This window comes from Perissodus microlepis, chromosome 5 (genome assembly GCF_051167445.1).
Source record: "Perissodus microlepis isolate ML-2025 ecotype Zambia chromosome 5, ASM5116744v1, whole genome shotgun sequence".
In the NCBI taxonomy this organism is placed as follows: domain Eukaryota; kingdom Metazoa; phylum Chordata; class Actinopteri; order Cichliformes; family Cichlidae; genus Perissodus; species Perissodus microlepis.
The window spans coordinates 24925615-24943813 of record NC_140465.1 but is presented as its reverse complement, the minus strand read 5'-3'; the positions used below and the strand labels follow the sequence as shown (position 1 = coordinate 24943813).

Genomic DNA, 18199 nt, shown 5'->3' with positions numbered 1-18199 from the left:
GCACTTTCCTGGTCTTTGTGTCAGATGTTTAGTTACTGCTCAGCCCCCTTTAGCAACAAATGTACTTGTAATAAATATAGTCTATTTGCAGCTTTGGAGGCCAGGGTCACTGAATTGGAGACTTGGCTTTGCACCCTCGAAAAACCCGTAGCTAGCCAGGCCCTTATAAACGCTGCAGCCAAAGGTAGCGTAGGCACCGTTAGCTCTCCACCGGGAACACAGGACGGCTGGGTGACAGTGAGAAGCACCAACAACCCGTCTGCTTCTAAATTCAGATAAAACTAAGGTTATTGTATGTAGTCCTAAAAATCTAGCCAGATGCTTACTCTGGATGGCATTACCATTACCTGTGAGGAATCTTGGAGTCGTTTTTGACCAGGATGTTTCCTTCAATGCGCACATTAAACAAATATGTATGACTGCTTTCTTTCATTTGCACTTTCTTCAGTGGCTCCCTGTTAAATCCAGAATTGAATTCAAAATCCTGCACATAACATACAAAGTTGTGATTATTCAGGCTCCATCTATATAATGACCTTATAGTACTGCATCACCCATTAGAGCACTTTGCTCTCAGACTGCAGGCTTACTCATGCTTCCTAGAGTTTTTTAAAGTAGAACTGAAGGCAGAGCCTTCAGCTTTCATGCCCCTCTTCTGTGGAACCAGCTTCCAGTTTGGATTCGGCAGACAAACACTGTCTATACTTTTAAGATTAGGCTTAAAACTTTCCGTTTTGCTAAAGCTGGATCAGGTAACCTTGAATCTTCCCTTAGTTATGCTGCAGTAGGTCTAGGCTGCTGGGGGATTCCCATGATGCATTGAGTATTTCTTCAACAGTCACTTTTTCCACTCACTGTGTGTTTATACACCTCTCTGCATTTAATCATTAGTTATTGTTCATCTCTGGCTCTCTTCCACAGGATGTCTTTTGTCATGTCTTCCTCCCCTCTCCCCACCCGGTCGCAGTCCTGCTCTTATATTTGTTTTTTTTCCTTATGTTTCTTGTATTTTGCACACCTCTGTTGCTTGTGTAGTGTGCACACAAGAATTTCACTCACATGCGCTGTACCAGTGTACCAGAACATGTGATGTGACAATAAAAGTGATTTGATTTGATTTGATTTGATTTGAAGATGGCCACTGCTCACTGAGCCTGGTTCTGCATGAGGTTTCTTCCTGTTAAAAGGGAGTTTTTCCTTCCCACTGTCGCCAAAGCACTTGCTCAGAGGTGGTCCTGTGATTGTTGGGATTTTCTCTGTTGTATTATTGTAGGGTCTACCTAACAATATAAATCACCTTGAGGCAGCTGTTATTGTGATTTGGCACTGTATAAATAAAAGTAAATTGAATTGAACTTTACACTGGAAAATGATGCAAAATGACAGAAGGAATTGGGGTTAGAAAATGAGTATGGTATCAAAATGTTGGTAAAACTGAGATTTTTGATATGTTATAAATTATCACACTTTGTGATATGAAACTTGAAAAAAAACAAAAGTTTGTTATGTTAAATGTTACAGTTTTCTCTAGTGAATTACCAAAAAAACAGATAAAACATCCAGGGTTATAATGCTTGCACCTGTTATTCTGTGTCATAGACATTTAATGGCGCAGTACTGCTACTGAAAATATGAGATATCCATTGATAACCGGATTGGATTGGATCTGGACACAACCCACAATACAGGTGACAGCTGTTGGCCTCCTTTCACAAGGTTATCTGTTAGAAGATTAAACCTCAGCCATGTTCTTTGAGCTTTTAAGCCACTCATCTAGTCACAAGCTAATGAAATCAAGTGGTATTTTTATATGCCAGTTATCTAGTCACCTTATATTATACATGTCTGCGTCTACTATACAGGCCTCAAAATGCAAAATGAATCATCCATAATATCTGGATGTATCACAGGAAGAAAGTGCAAAACAGAAGAAAATTATTCACCTAAATAGTTCTTTAAAGAAGGTTTTATACATTAGGCAAATACCAAGAGATCCCAGACATCCTATATCATGACATGAACAAATTATACAGGACTGTAGACATGCACTAAATGTTACCAGAACAAAACAAAACTATAGTATCAGCTACAGAAGGTGCTTAGGTCCTTGCTTAGAGACCAGTGCATACTGTCACGTCACTGCCAAGTCAGAACAAAAATGTATGGCTCTCACAACATTAAACTGACAAATCTTATCATAAACAAATATTGTATAGTATGAATCCAGCACACTCTAGACCTAACGTATCTTTAAACTGCAGTCAAATTCTCTGCACGCATAAGCACAAAGCTGCTTAATCAGGTCTAATCTGCACTATTGGAATTTGTTTTCCTCACAATACAAAGATGGCTCAGTTGTTTGTCCTCCATTACTGCTTCTCCAGCTCCGGTTGTGTAAATATCCTCTAGTGAACCATGCACAATCTGTGATTGAACAGCTATGGCCTTTTTCCTGTTAATAACCAAGTGCATGACTATCAGTGCCTACTTGATGACACTGTCTGAAAGCCTATACTAGTGTCCCTACTTTTAACGGGCAATTTCCGTTTTCTCTGACACGCAGCATTTGGCAATTGAAGTGGTTAAACACTTTTGACTCCTGGTTTTGTCTGGGAGTGGTTGTATGAACTTGCTGGGTAATCCAGTCTACAGGCTGTAATACACTGGGTGGCTCCACTGACCTGACAGATTGTTTCACTTGAACTACGTGGGACCTGATGTCTCACTACAAGGATTTTCTTGAGTTCTCATGCTGTATATTATTACTGGGACCCCAGGTATTGTTAGTATGGATCTGAACTGGTGTTCTGTGTTCAGTTTGCTTGTTTTTGTTTTGTTTTTATTGCTGTGAACTGTACACCATATTATATTATGTAATTAAGGGTTGTTTGTGAAAATTAAAATTAATAAAAATATTGTTTTAAAAAAAGATAGACCTGAACAACAAGATACAATGAAAGTAACATATTTTCAAATTAAAGTGTAATTAACTGAATAAAGGAAACATCTCACACATTTTCATAGCGTGCAGGGTTTAAATGTCAACAAAGATGTCAGGACTACGGTGGATTTGAAAGCTAGTCAAAGTTTAGGAACCAAAGCATACATATGATCCTACTGACCACTTGATCTCATTAGTAAAACATTTAAAAAACACATCTTTTACCTAACCATATTACATTTTTTAATATTAATTAAAATAATTAAATATTATAAAATATTGTGTGAATAAACCAAAAAGTTCAAAAACCTGTGGGATAAATACACTACACTGCCAAAAGTATTCACTTACCTGCCTTAACACTCGTACGAACTTGACTGACATCCCATTCTTAACCCATAGGGTTTAATACAATGTCGCCTCACTCTTTGCAGCCATAAGAGTTTCAACTCTTCTGGAAAGTCTTTCCACACGGTTTAGGAGTGTATTTTCGGGGATTTTTGACCATTCTTACAAAAGTACATTTGTGAATTTAGATGGATCAGAAGGTGTGGTTCACAGCTCTAATTCATTCCAAAGGTGGTTTTATCAGGTCAGGAGTCTGTGAAGGCCAGTCAAGTTCTTCCACACCAAAGTTGCTCTTTATGTCTTTATGGACCTTGCTTTATGCATTGGTGTGCAGTCATGTTGAAACAGGGATGACCCCTTCTTGTTTCAACATGTTTCCACAAAGTTGGGAGCATGAAAATGTCTTTGTATGCTGAAGCATTATGAGTTCCTTTCACTGGAACTAAGAGGCAGAGACCAACTCCTGAAAAACAACCACACATCATAATCCCCCCTCCACCAAATTTTAGACTTGGCACAAAGCAGACAAGTTCTCCTGGCAACCACCAAACCCAGACTCATCCATTGGATTTCTGAACGGAGAAGCATGATTTGTCACTACAGAGAACACGTCTTAGTGGTGGCATGCTCTATACCACTGCATCCAACACCGCAGTATGTGTAGGAATAACCGTGAAGCATCTGCCTGTGTGCAAAATGTTATTCAACTTTCGCAGTCGGCATTACGCGGATAAAGTAGTTTACACTGTCACTTATCTAGAAACCAGGAAACCACCAACAGAGTCCAGCCTGAACTTGCTTACACACTCAACCTTCTCGCCTCAAGACCTCTGGACGTCCCACATCACCCGTTACCCAATCAAGTCGTTTACGCGTGGGGCGGGAGCTGCTGCAACCAATCGGAGTTCAAAAGAGAAGCGCGTTCTAGTCGCCCTGTCGAGTGAACTCGCCTGGATGAGGCTTCGACGATAAAAACCGAGCCGTCATGTTTTCGTCCCTCCCTCTCTGCCTCTGTCCGTCGGCCAGGCTGCCGCTTCTCTCAACCTTACCGGAACGTAACACCACAAAACAACCATGTCTGAGAAAGTCCCCTACAAAGTTGGTCAGTGTCAATGTTTATTGTTTCTGCCGTACTTGTATATCAAGTTGAGCTAAGCACGTTCGCGGTTAGTTAGCTAGTAATGCGTTAAGTTTGCAGGTTGGGTAACGGTTCCCATAGGCGTTTAATTTAGTATAGAAGCCAACCGTATGCCGAAATAAATGTTTTATATGCCTAAGACTAATTTTTTTTTTTACTTATCCCAGACTTTGCAGGGCTTTCTGGACTCTATTACTGCTAACTTGCTAGCATGTGGTGAAACGTGTTATGTTATTACCGCAGTTTAGCAAGCTGTCCAGTTAATTTGTTGGTGTTTCTTAGTCATTTTAGCAGTAAACTTTTAGATTTCCTTTTCCCGGTATGTGAATAAAGCATACTTTGATTCATTTCTGAGAATGAATCGACATGTAACAGCCATACTTGCATCGGGCATGGGCTGCTCCGTGAACAGAAAGCTCACCCAAAGCCTCTGGGAGTTGTAGTCTATCAGTGGAACCGGAGTCGCTAAGAACCCTTGGCTCGAGCTGTGTTTGTAAACTGCACCTCCCGTGATGACTTGCGCTTCACCGCCAGTTTCTGCGTGAGTGACAAGAACAGGCATAGACAATGCTACACTGAATGCGACTTGCAAACTAGTAACGGAAGCACAACACGTGGTGTTTGCCTAATGTTGATGTCAGGCCTCTCTATTGGAATACAGTTTTTTTTTGTTTATTTGTTTGTTTTGATAGTTTTGTTCCCGAATTAGACGTGGTTCTCAGTCACAATTTGCTATAAATGCGCTGTTAATAAATTTGAACTGTGCTTCTATGTCTGCCATGAAAATGGACAATTGGTCTATTGAAATGCACCAAATGTGAACCACACCTGTCGTGGATGATATTCTGCAGCTGACTAGAAACAGAAGCTGTTAGGCAATGTCCCGCTAATTGATAGGCATGAGACGAAGTCCGCATGCAATCCAAGGGTCAAGAGTTTTAACACAATAGCCGAATCTGTTAATTTGTGATATAATAATATATGCAATAACACTCATTTACTACAAGTACAATTACAAATGGTTAATCAGTAGTTAACTACAAACATTTAATCAGTACGGTCTTTTGTATTGTACACTGCCTTCCCAAGTGCTGCTTGATTACAAAAAAAAAAATCATAACACAGTCATTGTGGTCAGTAATTATATATAAATAACAATTCTTTTACAAATTTACATTAAGTTTGGAGAAATGGTAAGTTTAATAAACTTATGAAAGAAGAAATGCACGTTTTAATTTATTTCCTTGAACTACTAATTATAACTAAACAGAAAAAATAGATTCATGACCTTTATGGGGAAGCCATTGTCAAGTAAAAAGGTGTATTCATAGTTGAAACAACGAATTGTTGCAAAACTAGTTTTTCTGTTGTAGCATTCAAAATTAATGTATTGTTTATATTTGAAGTTAAAATGTGATTTATTGCACAGCCCTAACCAGAAGGCTATTGTAGTGGGTCGGCAGCTATGATTACAGTAACAAGCCAAAGCAGCATGTTTCTGAGAGCAAGGCTGGTAGTGCTGCCTTATGTTATTAAATTATTATGACAGTGGTCAGAAAATGTATTTATAGATCTGGAATTTTTGCTGTGTATTTAAGTCTAAAACTAAAAGCAAGAAAAATTAGGTGTATAAATAAGGTCTTAACTAGTGGTAGGTTTCAAATATGCAGATGGCATTGTAGGGAAAACAAATCAGTGAACTTAATTTTAATGCCACTTGGCCATCATTGTTGTTGTCCCTCACACATTTTACACACTTAAAAATTTAGTTGCTTTCTTAATGGTAAAAGCAACAAATAATAATAATAAAAAAAACCCTCCAAAAGCCAAAGATTTAATTTACTGTTGTCTGTGGCAAAGACAAGTATCAGATTCGGTGTAAGAACTGCTCCACTTTTGAATAACCTCATTGTTGAATCCTAATATTTATGCATTGAGTTGTCAGAAATGATATTTATTTTACATGTAATGTACATGACATGACACATTCTACTCTTTGTAGGAATGGTTTGATATTAATATAGGCACATGGTTGTTCTGAAAGTGCACTTCATACAAAGCAACAAGAGGCTGAAGTGCTAACAAAGAAACAGGATCAAGAACAAACAGACTTTTTGTAGATTTATGTGCTCTCTGTAAAGATTACTAGGCTCATTCCAATTTGAAAAGGATAATCACACTTCCCTATTGCATGCCGTTCATGACATGATTTTATTTCCTCAGTGTGGCCAACTTGTACAACAGCAGCTGTTATGAAAATGAAAGAAGGGAGTGTAGAGACAAACCTACAAAAGTGCAAATCTGTTATGTCACAGCTGTGGTCATGTGAATTCTCCACCTACAACAAGTTTATTAGAAAAGAGAAGATTATACAATTTTATATAAGAAATCTGTGCAGACAAAACTGGGTATGCACAGGGTGCTAAACTTGCACACAATTTTGCTGGTATTTTGGACAGTACAATTAAAACTATTAGATTTGCCTTTTTGAGACTTGTAAAACTGCAGTTTAAAACACAACAGAGTTGCTGATTTGCTGATTTTAGGCATTTACCTCCCCCCCCCAACTAGTTCTTTTTGAAAAATGGAACACTCCAGACAAATAATGTATGAATGTTATGACTGTCTTTTATTTTTTATTTATTTATGTTAACAGGTGTTTTGCTTAAAGAAAAACACTCAAGTTTTAAACTTTTGGACTTGAATAAACAGACCAAGTCTGATGCATATATGAGGCTTTACCTGACAAAAAAACATCCACCTGAGAATGCCAGACCAGAGAACAAGCTTATTGCATTAATCAGTTTTATCTTTGTACTCCTTTTGACAACCTGCGGTCTCTTTTCTAGCTGACATCAGCCTGGCTGAATGGGGACGTAAGGCCATCGACATGGCAGAGAACGAGATGCCTGGCCTCATGAAGATGAGGGAGATGTACGGTCAGTCCAAACCTCTAAAGGGAGCCCGTATCGCCGGCTGCCTCCACATGACCCTGCAGACTGCCGTTCTCATCGAGACCCTCACTGCCCTCGGAGCTGAGGTGACATTTAAAAGCTGCCTTTTAGTATTTATTTATCAAGAGAGCTTCCAGTAACTTCGCCTACATTGTGCAAGGGCACATATGCCCTCTTACTTTATGCATTTAGACATAGTAATGTCTTTTTGAGAACAAACTGTAGGTCCCTTTAAAGTTGATGCATATAGATCTGTCAAAATCCTTTTTGTTGTTTTTCGATAAGACTGTGCAGACCCTCCAGACAACTACAGTAGAGGACACATTAATTGATTCATTTATTGGTACAACCCATCTGGAGTCTGGCTTTTCTCCCCCTCTGTGTGCCTCAAGGCCGTGGTATCTTGTTATCATGTTGGTTTTATCTCTCTGACCACAACTGGTCTTGTCCTGCAAGAACCTGCACCCTGAGACCTAGTAGAGAGCAAATAACAATCTCCCCTCCCCATTTTTTTTTTCTTCTTCCCTGAATTGGTTTTACTCTGTCTGCATTGGTGGTGACTTGACTTACAGTCAACTTTGCATATTTAAAACTGTTAGTAAGTGTATTGAACTGTAGATGGCAGCATTGAGTGACATTTGTTCATAAGGTAATAGCCTTAAGGTTTATTTCTAACAACTTGACTTCAGGAAAAATCATGTTTTATGTGCACAAAAAACCTACCCTGATTTATTATGCAATGTTACATTATGAAAGGGTGAATGTGATGATTGGAAAATCTCAAGTTAAAAATCAACGAATGCTGCTAAAGTTTATCTAGATGTGCTGAATGATTTTCTCACCAGGCGTCATTGCATGTCATTGTGACTGATTTACTGCCCCTTGAGGCGTTGCAGCCCAACTGTTAGTGTTGCAGCTGTGTCATAAGGTGGCAGAGAGAGACTGGTGGTAGTTTACACTGAGACTCTAAAACACATTGGGGACTCAGGGTTATTCCCACCGACAGTTGAGTACACAGTGTGCTGTAGCTTGCTTTAGTTGGACTTTGGTTTCCGTTATCTACACATTTCTGTCCAAGTAAGAATCCTGCCAGAAAACCAGTCAAATGCACTCAAAGCCAGCAAGCTGTTATTTATTAACATGTCACTTTACACGTTGTTTATAAAATCAATTAGCACAGAGGTTCATCAACAGCTAGGTTACCTGGGTTCATGTAAATATTTATTTCATAGATTGTGGTGATTTCCTGTTTAGTGTGTGTGATTGTAGCTTCATTTTTTTGCGCCTAAACTGACCCACACTCTTCCTCCTCAGGTTCAGTGGTCGAGCTGTAACATCTTCTCTACTCAGGATCACGCTGCTGCTGCCATCGCCAAGGCTGGCATTCCAGGTAACACACACTGACAAGTTGAAAAATGAATTGGATAATTAGTCTCAGAACTGACTCATTTTCTGCAAGCATTCTTAAATTTTTTTTTAAATCTTGGAAGTGACAGTTAGGAGGAAGTACATGCTCTTAAGATCTTTCCAAAGCACCATGTGTTGTTTTAAATAAATGACAAAACTGTCAGGACTTTTTAATATACACACCTGAATTTTAGAAATAAAGCACGTTACTAAATATATCTCTGTCCATCTGTAGTATATGCCTGGAAGGGTGAGACAGATGAGGAGTATGTGTGGTGCATTGAACAGACCCTGTACTTCAAAGATGGTCAGCCCCTCAACATGATCCTGGATGATGGAGGAGACCTCACCAACCTGGTCCACACAAAGTACCCTAAATTGCTGGCAGGTTGGTTTTATGCACCTACACTCACGGTGTAAAATGAAGCTGCTATTGTTATTCTTAAGAAATCTTGCATGAATCAATCTTTCTTTGAGCTTTTGGCCACTGCATACAGCAGCTGCAACACATTATTTTAATAATATGAACACTGATGTTTTTTTTGTTTTTTTTTTTAAGCATTCTTATTTTTCATGCAAGTTTTCCAAGCTCTTAAGTTCTTCATGTAGAACTCTCTTGGACTTGTTTGCTCATGGTATTACAATAGTTTTGCTCTTGGTATTGTGCAAGACTTGTTTCCAGTCAATGATCCATTATCTTAAGCGTAGTGGGAAAATGCTAAAACGGGAAGGGGGGGTGGGGGCTCAAGCTCTTTTTGCACTTTAATGCACGTAGTTTTACTGCCCCTTGAGGCGTTGCAGCCCAACTGTTAGTGTTGCAGCTGTGTCATAAGGTGGCAGAGAGAGACTGGTGGTAGTTTACACTGAGACTCTAAAACACATTGGGAACTCAGAGTTATTCCCACCGACAGTTTCACACAAAGGTGTACTGCATGACCAAACATCCTGTTAAAATCCAGCTGTCATGTATATACAGAATAATAGTGGCTTTACAACTAAAGAAGTGAGAGAGGTACTTTTACCCTCAAAGTCCCAATAATGTTCTATTTGTTGTTTGTGAACATTTTTCTTCATTGTGTGTTCATTTTTCACCACAGTAAAAAATCCTGCACTTCTATGGTAAAACATAAAGGAAAATATGTCTTTCATTCCTGCTGGTGGGATTTGAAGATGCAAAAATGACTACTGGTCACTTGATATATGACCTTTCAAGAGGAGTTTATGGTATCTTTCACTAGTTTCAGGTCTTGTTTTAAAACGGCATTAGGTTCATTAGAAATAATGAACCTAATGTTCTTTCAAAGTGTGAATCCCTTCTGACTGATTGTATTGTTTTTGTATAACCATGCAGTGTCCTTAATTTCTCAGTGATAGCCAGCAGTTGCTTATGGTTATGGCCAAAATTCTCAAAAAAATCTATAAACTATGTACAGGGTACACCAAACCACTGAGAGTTTAGTTATTATGTACATTATTTGTTACTGTTCTTTTGTGGCTTGAAAACATCTATAATAAGTCTAGTGCATGACCAGTTGTGGTCATGATTTATTTGTCACGGTCAAAGTTTATATAAAGTTCCAGGTTTTCAAGCAATTTTGTATTTCTAGGTATCCGTGGCGTGTCGGAGGAGACCACTACAGGTGTCCACAACCTGTACAAGATGTTGAAAAAGGGCGAACTGAAGATCCCTGCCATCAACGTCAATGACTCTGTCACCAAGGTGAGCAATCCTGAGCTTTTTAATCTCCAGCCTATCACGTATAAAAATATAAACATCCTTGCTAGTGGACTTATTCATTCATGGAAATATAAATATGTTAAGTAGTTTATAAATATGCCTGATTGAATTGGTCTGTAAAATGTGTGACCTTGTGAATATTTATGTAGTGATCTATTTTTCTCCATCCTATAGATTTGAAGATAATGGAGTAGTTGTAAAATATTATCTGTTTATGAGGTGAATTACTTTGTATACAGTGATGATATGGCTAATTGAATGAGTTTGAACTAGATTTCGAGTTAATAACACCAACCTGTCAGCTTGTATTCTTCTGCCTCATTTCAGTCTGGAACAGCCTCTTTATTCCATGTAATAACATTGTTTCCCACCCACAGAGTAAGTTCGACAACCTGTACGGCTGCAGGGAGAGTCTGATCGATGGTATCAAGCGAGCCACAGATGTGATGATTGCTGGTAAAGTTGCAGTGGTGGCAGGTTACGGTGATGTGGGTAAAGGCTGTGTCCAGGCTCTGCGAGGATTCGGCGCTCGTGTCATCGTCACTGAGATTGACCCCATCAATGCCCTTCAGGCTGCTATGGAAGGTAGATGAGGATGACAAAACTGTGCAATACTTAAATAATGGGAGCAATCATTTTTAACCTGTTGGGAAACTTGCATATTATATATGTTTCCTTTAAAATAAATAAAATTTAAAAAAAAAAGCCCCATGCACGGGGTAATCCTCAGTAACTTAGCAGTTATGTGTGTGTGTGTGTGTGTATATATGTATATGTATGTATGTGTGTATGTGTGTGTGTGTGTGTGTGTGTATGTATATGTATATATATATATGTATGTATGTATGTGTATATATGTATGTATGTATGTGTATATATGTATGTATGTATGTGTATATATGTATGTATGTATGTGTATATATGTATGTATGTATGTGTATATATTTATATATATGTATGTGTGTGTATATATATATATATGTATGTATGTATGTGTATATATATGTATGACGGCGAAACAACTAGTAGCTCAGTGTTCCAACATTCGAAAGAAGGGACTGCTATCACAGCTAGAGATTGACGAGGTACAACATAAATGCTACGGCAAGGAGGAGTCAGGACGCCAGGTCAGGGGGGAGATATCATCACCCCCACCCGAGATTGGGTACATAGCCCCAAGTGCGATAGGAGAAGGATCGTTGAGTGCGAGAGGAACTGACCTGAGAAATAGGATCATGGCCAAGCTTGAAACCTGGATCCCCCGTAGCCGGTTACCAAGATTACGTGAAGTACCCTCAGAAGGTCTGCTAGATGATGTTAATGCAGCACTACGGACGATACCTACAACCACGATTACCGACACTAACAAACTGATCTACAATACGGCAGCAGTGATCAGTGAGATGCTTGGCTACAAGTTGAACAGCCACAAGGGGCAGTACCATCCATGGAGAAGGAGGCTAGAGAGCAAGATCAAAGCAGCACGGAGGGAGGTTAGCCAACTAACGGAGTTGCAGAAAGGTGCGGCAAAGAAGGTGCATAAGAAATACAGCAAACTGTCCATACCTGAGGCCTTGGAAACTGCCAAGCAAAGACTCACAGCCTTGGCCAGCCGCTTGAGGAGGTACACCAGAGAGATAGAAGGCAGGAGAATAAACCAGCTGTTCTCCACAGAACCAGCAAAGGTGTACTCTCAGTGGCAAGGGAACAATAAGAGAACAGCACCACCAAGGCTGGAGACGGAGCAATACTGGAAGAGCATATGGGAGAAGGACGCAACCCATAACGGCAATGCTCAGTGGCTAGTGGATCTGAGGGCAGACCATAGCGACCTCCCTGAACAGGGACCAGTAACCATCACAGTGGCAGATATCCAAGAAAGGGTCTCCAGTATGAAGAGTTGGACAGCACCAGGGCCCGACATGGTTCACGCCTACTGGCTGAAGAAGCTGACTGCACTCCACGAGCGTCTGGCAGCACAAATGAACCAGCTGCTAGTTAACGAGAGACACCCGGAATGGCTAACCGAAGGTCGAACGGTCCTGATCCCCAAGGACCCCAAGAAGGGACCGGTCCCATCCAACTACCGACCAATAACCTGCCTCAGTACTACATGGAAGCTCCTGTCAGGCATCATATCGGCTAAGATGAACAGGCACATGGGTCAATACATGAGTGGGGCACAGAAAGGGATTGGCAAGAATACCAGAGGTGCAAAACACCAGCTACTGGTAGACAGAACAGTCAGCCGAGACTGCAAGACCAGACTGACCAACCTGTGCACTGCCTGGATTGATTACAAGAAGGCCTATGACTCAATGCCCCACAGCTGGATCCTGGAATGCTTAGAATTGTACAAGATCAACAGGACCCTAAGAGCCTTCATCAGGAACTCAATGGGGATGTGGCGTATAACACTAGAGGCCAACTCCAAGCCCATAGCACAAGTCACCATCAAGTGCGGGATCTACCAAGGAGATGCTCTGTCCCCACTGCTGTTCTGCATAGGCCTGAACCCCCTCAGTGAGATCATTAACAAGACTGGCTACGGATACCGACTACGGAACGGAGCAGTTGTCAGCCACCTCCTGTACATGGATGACATCAAGCTGTATGCCAAGAGTGAACGAGACATCGATTCACTGATCCACACTACCAGGCTATACAGCAATGACATTGGAATGTCGTTCGGACTGGAGAAGTGTAGTCGAATGGTAACGAAGAGAGGGAAGGTAGTCAGAACTGAAGGGATTGAACTACCAGAAGGCAACATTGCAGACATAGAGGACAGTTACAAGTACCTGGGGATCCCGCAGGCGAATGGGAACCATGAAGAGGCCGCTAGAAAGGCTGCAACCACCAAGTACCTGCAGAGGGTCAGGCAAGTCCTGAGGAGTCAGCTGAACGGTAAGAACAAGATCCGGGCCATCAACACCTACGCCCTGCCCGTGATCAGGTACCCTGCTGGGGTAATAGGCTGGCCAAAGGAGGAGATAGAAGCCACTGACATAAAGACAAGAAAGCTCCTTACCATGCATGGAGGGTTTCACCCCAAGTCCAGCACCCTGAGGCTGTATGCTAAGCGGAAGGAAGGGGGCCGGGGACTGGTGAGTGTCAGCACCACAGTCCAGGATGAGACAACGAACATCCAAGAATACATTGGGAAGATGGCCCCAACTGACCGAGTGCTCAGTGAATACCTCAGGCAGCAGAAACCCAAGAAAGAGGAGGGAGACGAGGAACCATCATGGAAGGACAGGGCCCTGCACGGTATGTACCACCGGCAGATAGAGGAGGTGGCTGACATCCAGAAATCCTACCAGTGGCTGGACAAAGCTGGACTGAAAGACAGCACAGAGGCACTAATCATGGCAGCACAAGAACAAGCTCTGAGTACAAGATCCATAGAGGCTGGGGTCTATCACACCAGGCAAGACCCCAGGTGCAGGCTGTGTAAAGATGCTCCAGAGACAATCCAGCACATAACAGCAGGGTGCAAGATGCTAGCAGGCAAGGCATACATGGAACGCCATAACCAAGTGGCCGGCATAGTGTACAGGAACATCTGTGCCGAGTATAACCTGGAAGTCCCGAGGTCAAAATGGGAGATGCCCCCAAGGGTGGTGGAGAATGACCGAGCTAAGATCCTGTGGGACTTCCAGATACAGACGGACAAAATGGTGGTGGCTAACCAACCGGACATAGTGGTGGTAGACAAACAGAAGAAGACGGCCGTAGTGATCGATGTAGCGGTTCCGAATGACAGCAATATCAGGAAGAAGGAACACGAGAAGCTGGAGAAATACCAAGGGCTCAGAGAAGAGCTCGAGAGGATGTGGAGGGTGAAGGTGACGGTGGTCCCCGTGGTAATCGGAGCACTAGGTGCGGTGACTCCCAAGCTAGGCGAGTGGCTCCAGCAGATCCCGGGAACAACATCGGAGATCTCTGTCCAGAAGAGCGCAGTCCTAGGAACAGCTAAGATACTGCGCAGGACCCTCAAGCTCCCAGGCCTCTGGTAGAGGACCCGAGCTTGAAGGATAAACCGCCCGCAGGGGCGAGATGGGTGTTTTTTTTTTTTTTTTTTTTTTTTTTATGTGTGTGTGTGTATGTGTGTATGTATGTATGTATGTATGTATATATATATATATATATATATATATATATATATATATATATATATATATATATATATATATATATATATATATATATATATGTATATGTATATATATATATATGTATATGTATATATATATATATATATATATATATGTATATATATATATATATATATGTATATGTATATATATATATATATATGTATATGTATATATATATATATATATGTATATGTATATATATATATATGTATATATATATATATACACATATACACACACACACATATACATATACACACATATATATATAAAAAATGTATTTTTTAAACAGGTTTCTGTAATTGAAACGGTGTTTTTCTCCTCTGTCTTGCAGGTTATGAGGTTACAACCATGGATGAGGCCTGTAAGGAAGGAAACATCTTTGTCACCACCACTGGCTGTGAAGACATAATCATGGGACAGTATGTTTGACCAACTCTCATGTCTTTCAAACAGTTTAATTGTTTTTGAGTTTTCTTACACATTTAAAAAGTGGCTTATAAGTCAATGTGTTTACCTTCAGCCACTTTGAGCAAATGAAAGATGACTCCATTGTTTGTAATATTGGACACTTTGACTGTGAGATTGATGTCAGCTGGCTCAACAAAAATGCTGCTGAGAAGATCAATGTCAAGCCTCAGGTAAGAACAATGACAGCTACTTAAAGATTCTAGAGAATTCTGTGTTTTTGGTTATAGAGTATATACTAAAATGTATATTAAGATGGCATTACTGTTAATAGGATGTTGGTGAATGTTGAAGTGTTCTGTATTCTGTTGCTTTGTGTGTTAGTCATGAGGGGGGGTGGCCAAAATAGTTCTCCACATGGAAAACAAGCACAAAAACAAACAAACAAAAAAACCCCAATATGGGGTAGGTTTTTTTTTTAACTGCCCCTTGAGGCGTTACAGTCCAACTGTTGGTGTTGCAGCTGTGTCATAAGGTGGCAGAAAGAAACTGGTGGTGGTTTACACTGAGACTCTAAAACACATTGGGGACTCAGAGTTATTCCCACCAACAGCTTAACATAAGATGTACTGCAGCTGTCATTTTTTTAATCACCCTGATACATGTGTAGTTGTAGGAGCTGGCTAAATATTCAGGTAAAGCCTAAGCGAGGACAGGGAGACGTTACACAACACAAAGGATGAGCAGATGTCTCCTGCTATGTCTAAACTGTCCCTGCACAGCTGCTGATTCTCCTCCGACTCCTCAGGTTGATCGCTATCGTTTGAAGAACGGTCGTCACGTCATTGTCCTGGCAGAGGGCAGGCTGGTTAACCTGGGCTGTGCCATGGGACACCCATCATTTGTCATGAGCAACTCCTTCACCAATCAGGTACTCAGGCTGAGTCAGCGATGCTACAGAAAAAAATGATTATGTATGCTGTAAACTTTCATCTGTAACACTAGAATTCTATTAACATTTGGAACTTTGAAACAAAGTCTTTGAAACAAAGTGATGACATTATAATTGTTTTGTAGTCTTTATTAAATCCAAGTTCTCTTCTGTAGGTGCTGGCTCAGATTGAGTTGTGGACAAACACTGCGAAGTACCCTCTGGGAGTCTACTTCCTGCCTAAGAAGGTCAGAACATACACTGTGATAATACTGCTTATGCTTATGCAGCACTTGCATTGTATCTGTTTTGCACTTTGTTGGACATGAATAGGAAATGTCAGATATTTACTTAAACTAGAATCTTTTTTTTTTTCTTAAGTCAAATTTCTTTAGATGTGTAAAGACATTGATTTTCAAACAGAATTTATTTTTATTTATTTATTTTTTTGAGTGAAGAGCAATTTTATATACCTTTATTCAGTAATTTATTATATCTTAAGATGTGACCAAAAATTACCTCTGGGACTAAATAACCACTGCAAACAAATTATCTCTTCTGAAATTCTAAGTTTCTGCTTGTTAATATTTTCAGGCAGACATTAAAGCATGAAGGATAAATGCAAAAAACCCCAAAACTGAATAGGCAAAAAAGAAAAATAACTGGAATCTTTATTTAACATGTTTTTGCTCATTTATTCTTTATTTGTGTGCCTGTAGCTGGATGAGGAGGTGGCAGCTGCCCACCTGGATAAACTGGGAGTGAAGCTTACCAAGCTGACAGAAAAGCAGGCCAAATACCTGGGCCTGCCCACCGAGGGGCCCTTCAAACCGGACCACTATCGTTATTGAGCTCCCCTGCAAGTCTGGGGAAGAAGAGAAGAAAGAGGAAGAGGTGTGGCCAGAATGGTGTTGGTGTTTGGAGGGTGGGAGCACTTGAACCATGTTGCACTCTGGGTGCTGTGTTTGGTTTTAGGCTGGACAATAGCTCAGTGATTCAGGGATACAGAGACATTTTTCTTCCCCTCAGCCTGTAAATGAAATGCTAAAGACATTAATTCACAAGTTGCATCTGGCAATCCATTTGGTGATGCTGACGTTTGAAAACGGTACCCTTAACGGTAGCTTCTGCTAACTAGCGAGCGTTGAACGACTCGCCTCTGGTTGAAGCTAGACTTTAGGTGGATGCCATTTTACCACCAAAGCTTCCATTTAAATGCTTTAAATGGTTAGGTTTTTTTTAAAGAATAAATGTATGAAGCTGTGGAAGCTTTTTTTTTTTTTTTTTAATCTCGTCTTATTCTGCTCTGACACACCAACACACGCCAAACTCTTCGGCTATCTCTCCTCTTTCTCGCCCATACTCTTCCAAAACGCCATCAAGTGCTACTGCTGTTAAAGAGAATTTCTCTTGCTGGTTGTCATTCCCTCTCTGTTTATGGAATAAAACAAATCCTCATGCTTTTCTATCTAAACTCTTCTCTCTGTCTCATAGCGGCTCAAGGTGGAACATGATGGGGCAGGTTTTTCTCCCGCATCTTAAGCCAGGCAAATGTTTGGCCTGATTCCAGTGTGTTCACACTAATAATGACATGTGTTAGCACTTAATTGAAAACTGCACTCAAGCTGTCTTAAAAAAAACTGGGATCGGTCCTGAAGCGATAACCACTCATCCAGACTAATCACTGAAGTCAAGAGGCAAGCCGCAGCCAAAGTAATCAAAGTACCACCAAAGCACGTAACGTTTTTGCCTGATTTAGGAGTCCTTTTGATGCCTCATTTTCTTCCTTTTGATGTAATTAATGTAATTCAACTCGAAGGGCCAAAGTGTTTGCAGTGCCCCACCTTCTCAACTCTTTTCGTTACGCACTATGGCCAGTCAGGTTCTTGTAATGCTGGGTGTAAATGGATCACGGTGAAGGTGAAGTGCCCGTCTTTTCCCCTCAACGGTTAAAGCCTCAATGCAGGCTTTACCTGCTTGTAAGTGATGGATTAATGTTGAAACTGCCAAGTGACGATTAAAAAACAAAAAGGAAAAACATGCCGACTCTGAATTCTTTCTCCTCGTATGGTTGTAAGGTTATGCATCTCTCTGGAGGGGGGACTTTTTATATTGGGTTGAAAGGTCGGGTCAAGAAAACATTTGGCTGAAACACCTGATGGCTTGTTCGTTGC

At 40.7% G+C, this 18199-nt stretch overlaps 1 protein-coding gene and 3 non-coding genes across 4 annotated transcripts; all 4 read left to right on the top strand.

Annotated features, from left to right (window-relative positions):
- The first annotated feature begins 4236 nt into the window (after nucleotides 1-4236).
- On the top strand, nucleotides 4237-18065 carry ahcy (adenosylhomocysteinase). Its single transcript, XM_084929026.1, has 11 exons — nucleotides 4237-4391; nucleotides 7277-7467; nucleotides 8696-8771; nucleotides 9024-9176; nucleotides 10396-10508; nucleotides 10904-11111; nucleotides 15021-15108; nucleotides 15210-15327; nucleotides 15903-16025; nucleotides 16202-16273; nucleotides 16745-18065. Exons 1-11 carry the CDS (start codon nucleotides 4364-4366, stop codon nucleotides 16874-16876), a joined length of 1302 nt encoding a protein of 433 aa, XP_084785152.1. The 5' UTR covers nucleotides 4237-4363; the 3' UTR covers nucleotides 16877-18065.
- Nucleotides 8256-8388, top strand: LOC146387423 (small nucleolar RNA SNORA17). The gene has a single exon (XR_014800342.1). It is a non-coding gene; the product is annotated as a small nucleolar RNA SNORA17 (small nucleolar RNA).
- Nucleotides 9568-9700, top strand: LOC146387422 (small nucleolar RNA SNORA17). Its single transcript, XR_014800343.1, has one exon. It is a non-coding gene; the product is annotated as a small nucleolar RNA SNORA17 (small nucleolar RNA).
- Nucleotides 15576-15708, top strand: LOC146387421 (small nucleolar RNA SNORA17). Its single transcript, XR_014800341.1, has one exon. It is a non-coding gene; the product is annotated as a small nucleolar RNA SNORA17 (small nucleolar RNA).
- Nucleotides 18066-18199: the final 134 nt, after the last annotated feature.

Coding starts and splice junctions, on each gene's coding strand:
- ahcy (XM_084929026.1), top strand. CDS start 4,364: ATGTCTGAGAAAGTCCCCTACAAAGTTG. Junction 4,392..7,276: donor GAAAGTCCCCTACAAAGTTG/GTCAGTGTCAAT, acceptor TCTCTTTTCTAG/CTGACATCAGCCTGGCTGAA. Junction 15,109..15,209: donor GAAGACATAATCATGGGACA/GTATGTTTGACC, acceptor GTTTACCTTCAG/CCACTTTGAGCAAATGAAAG.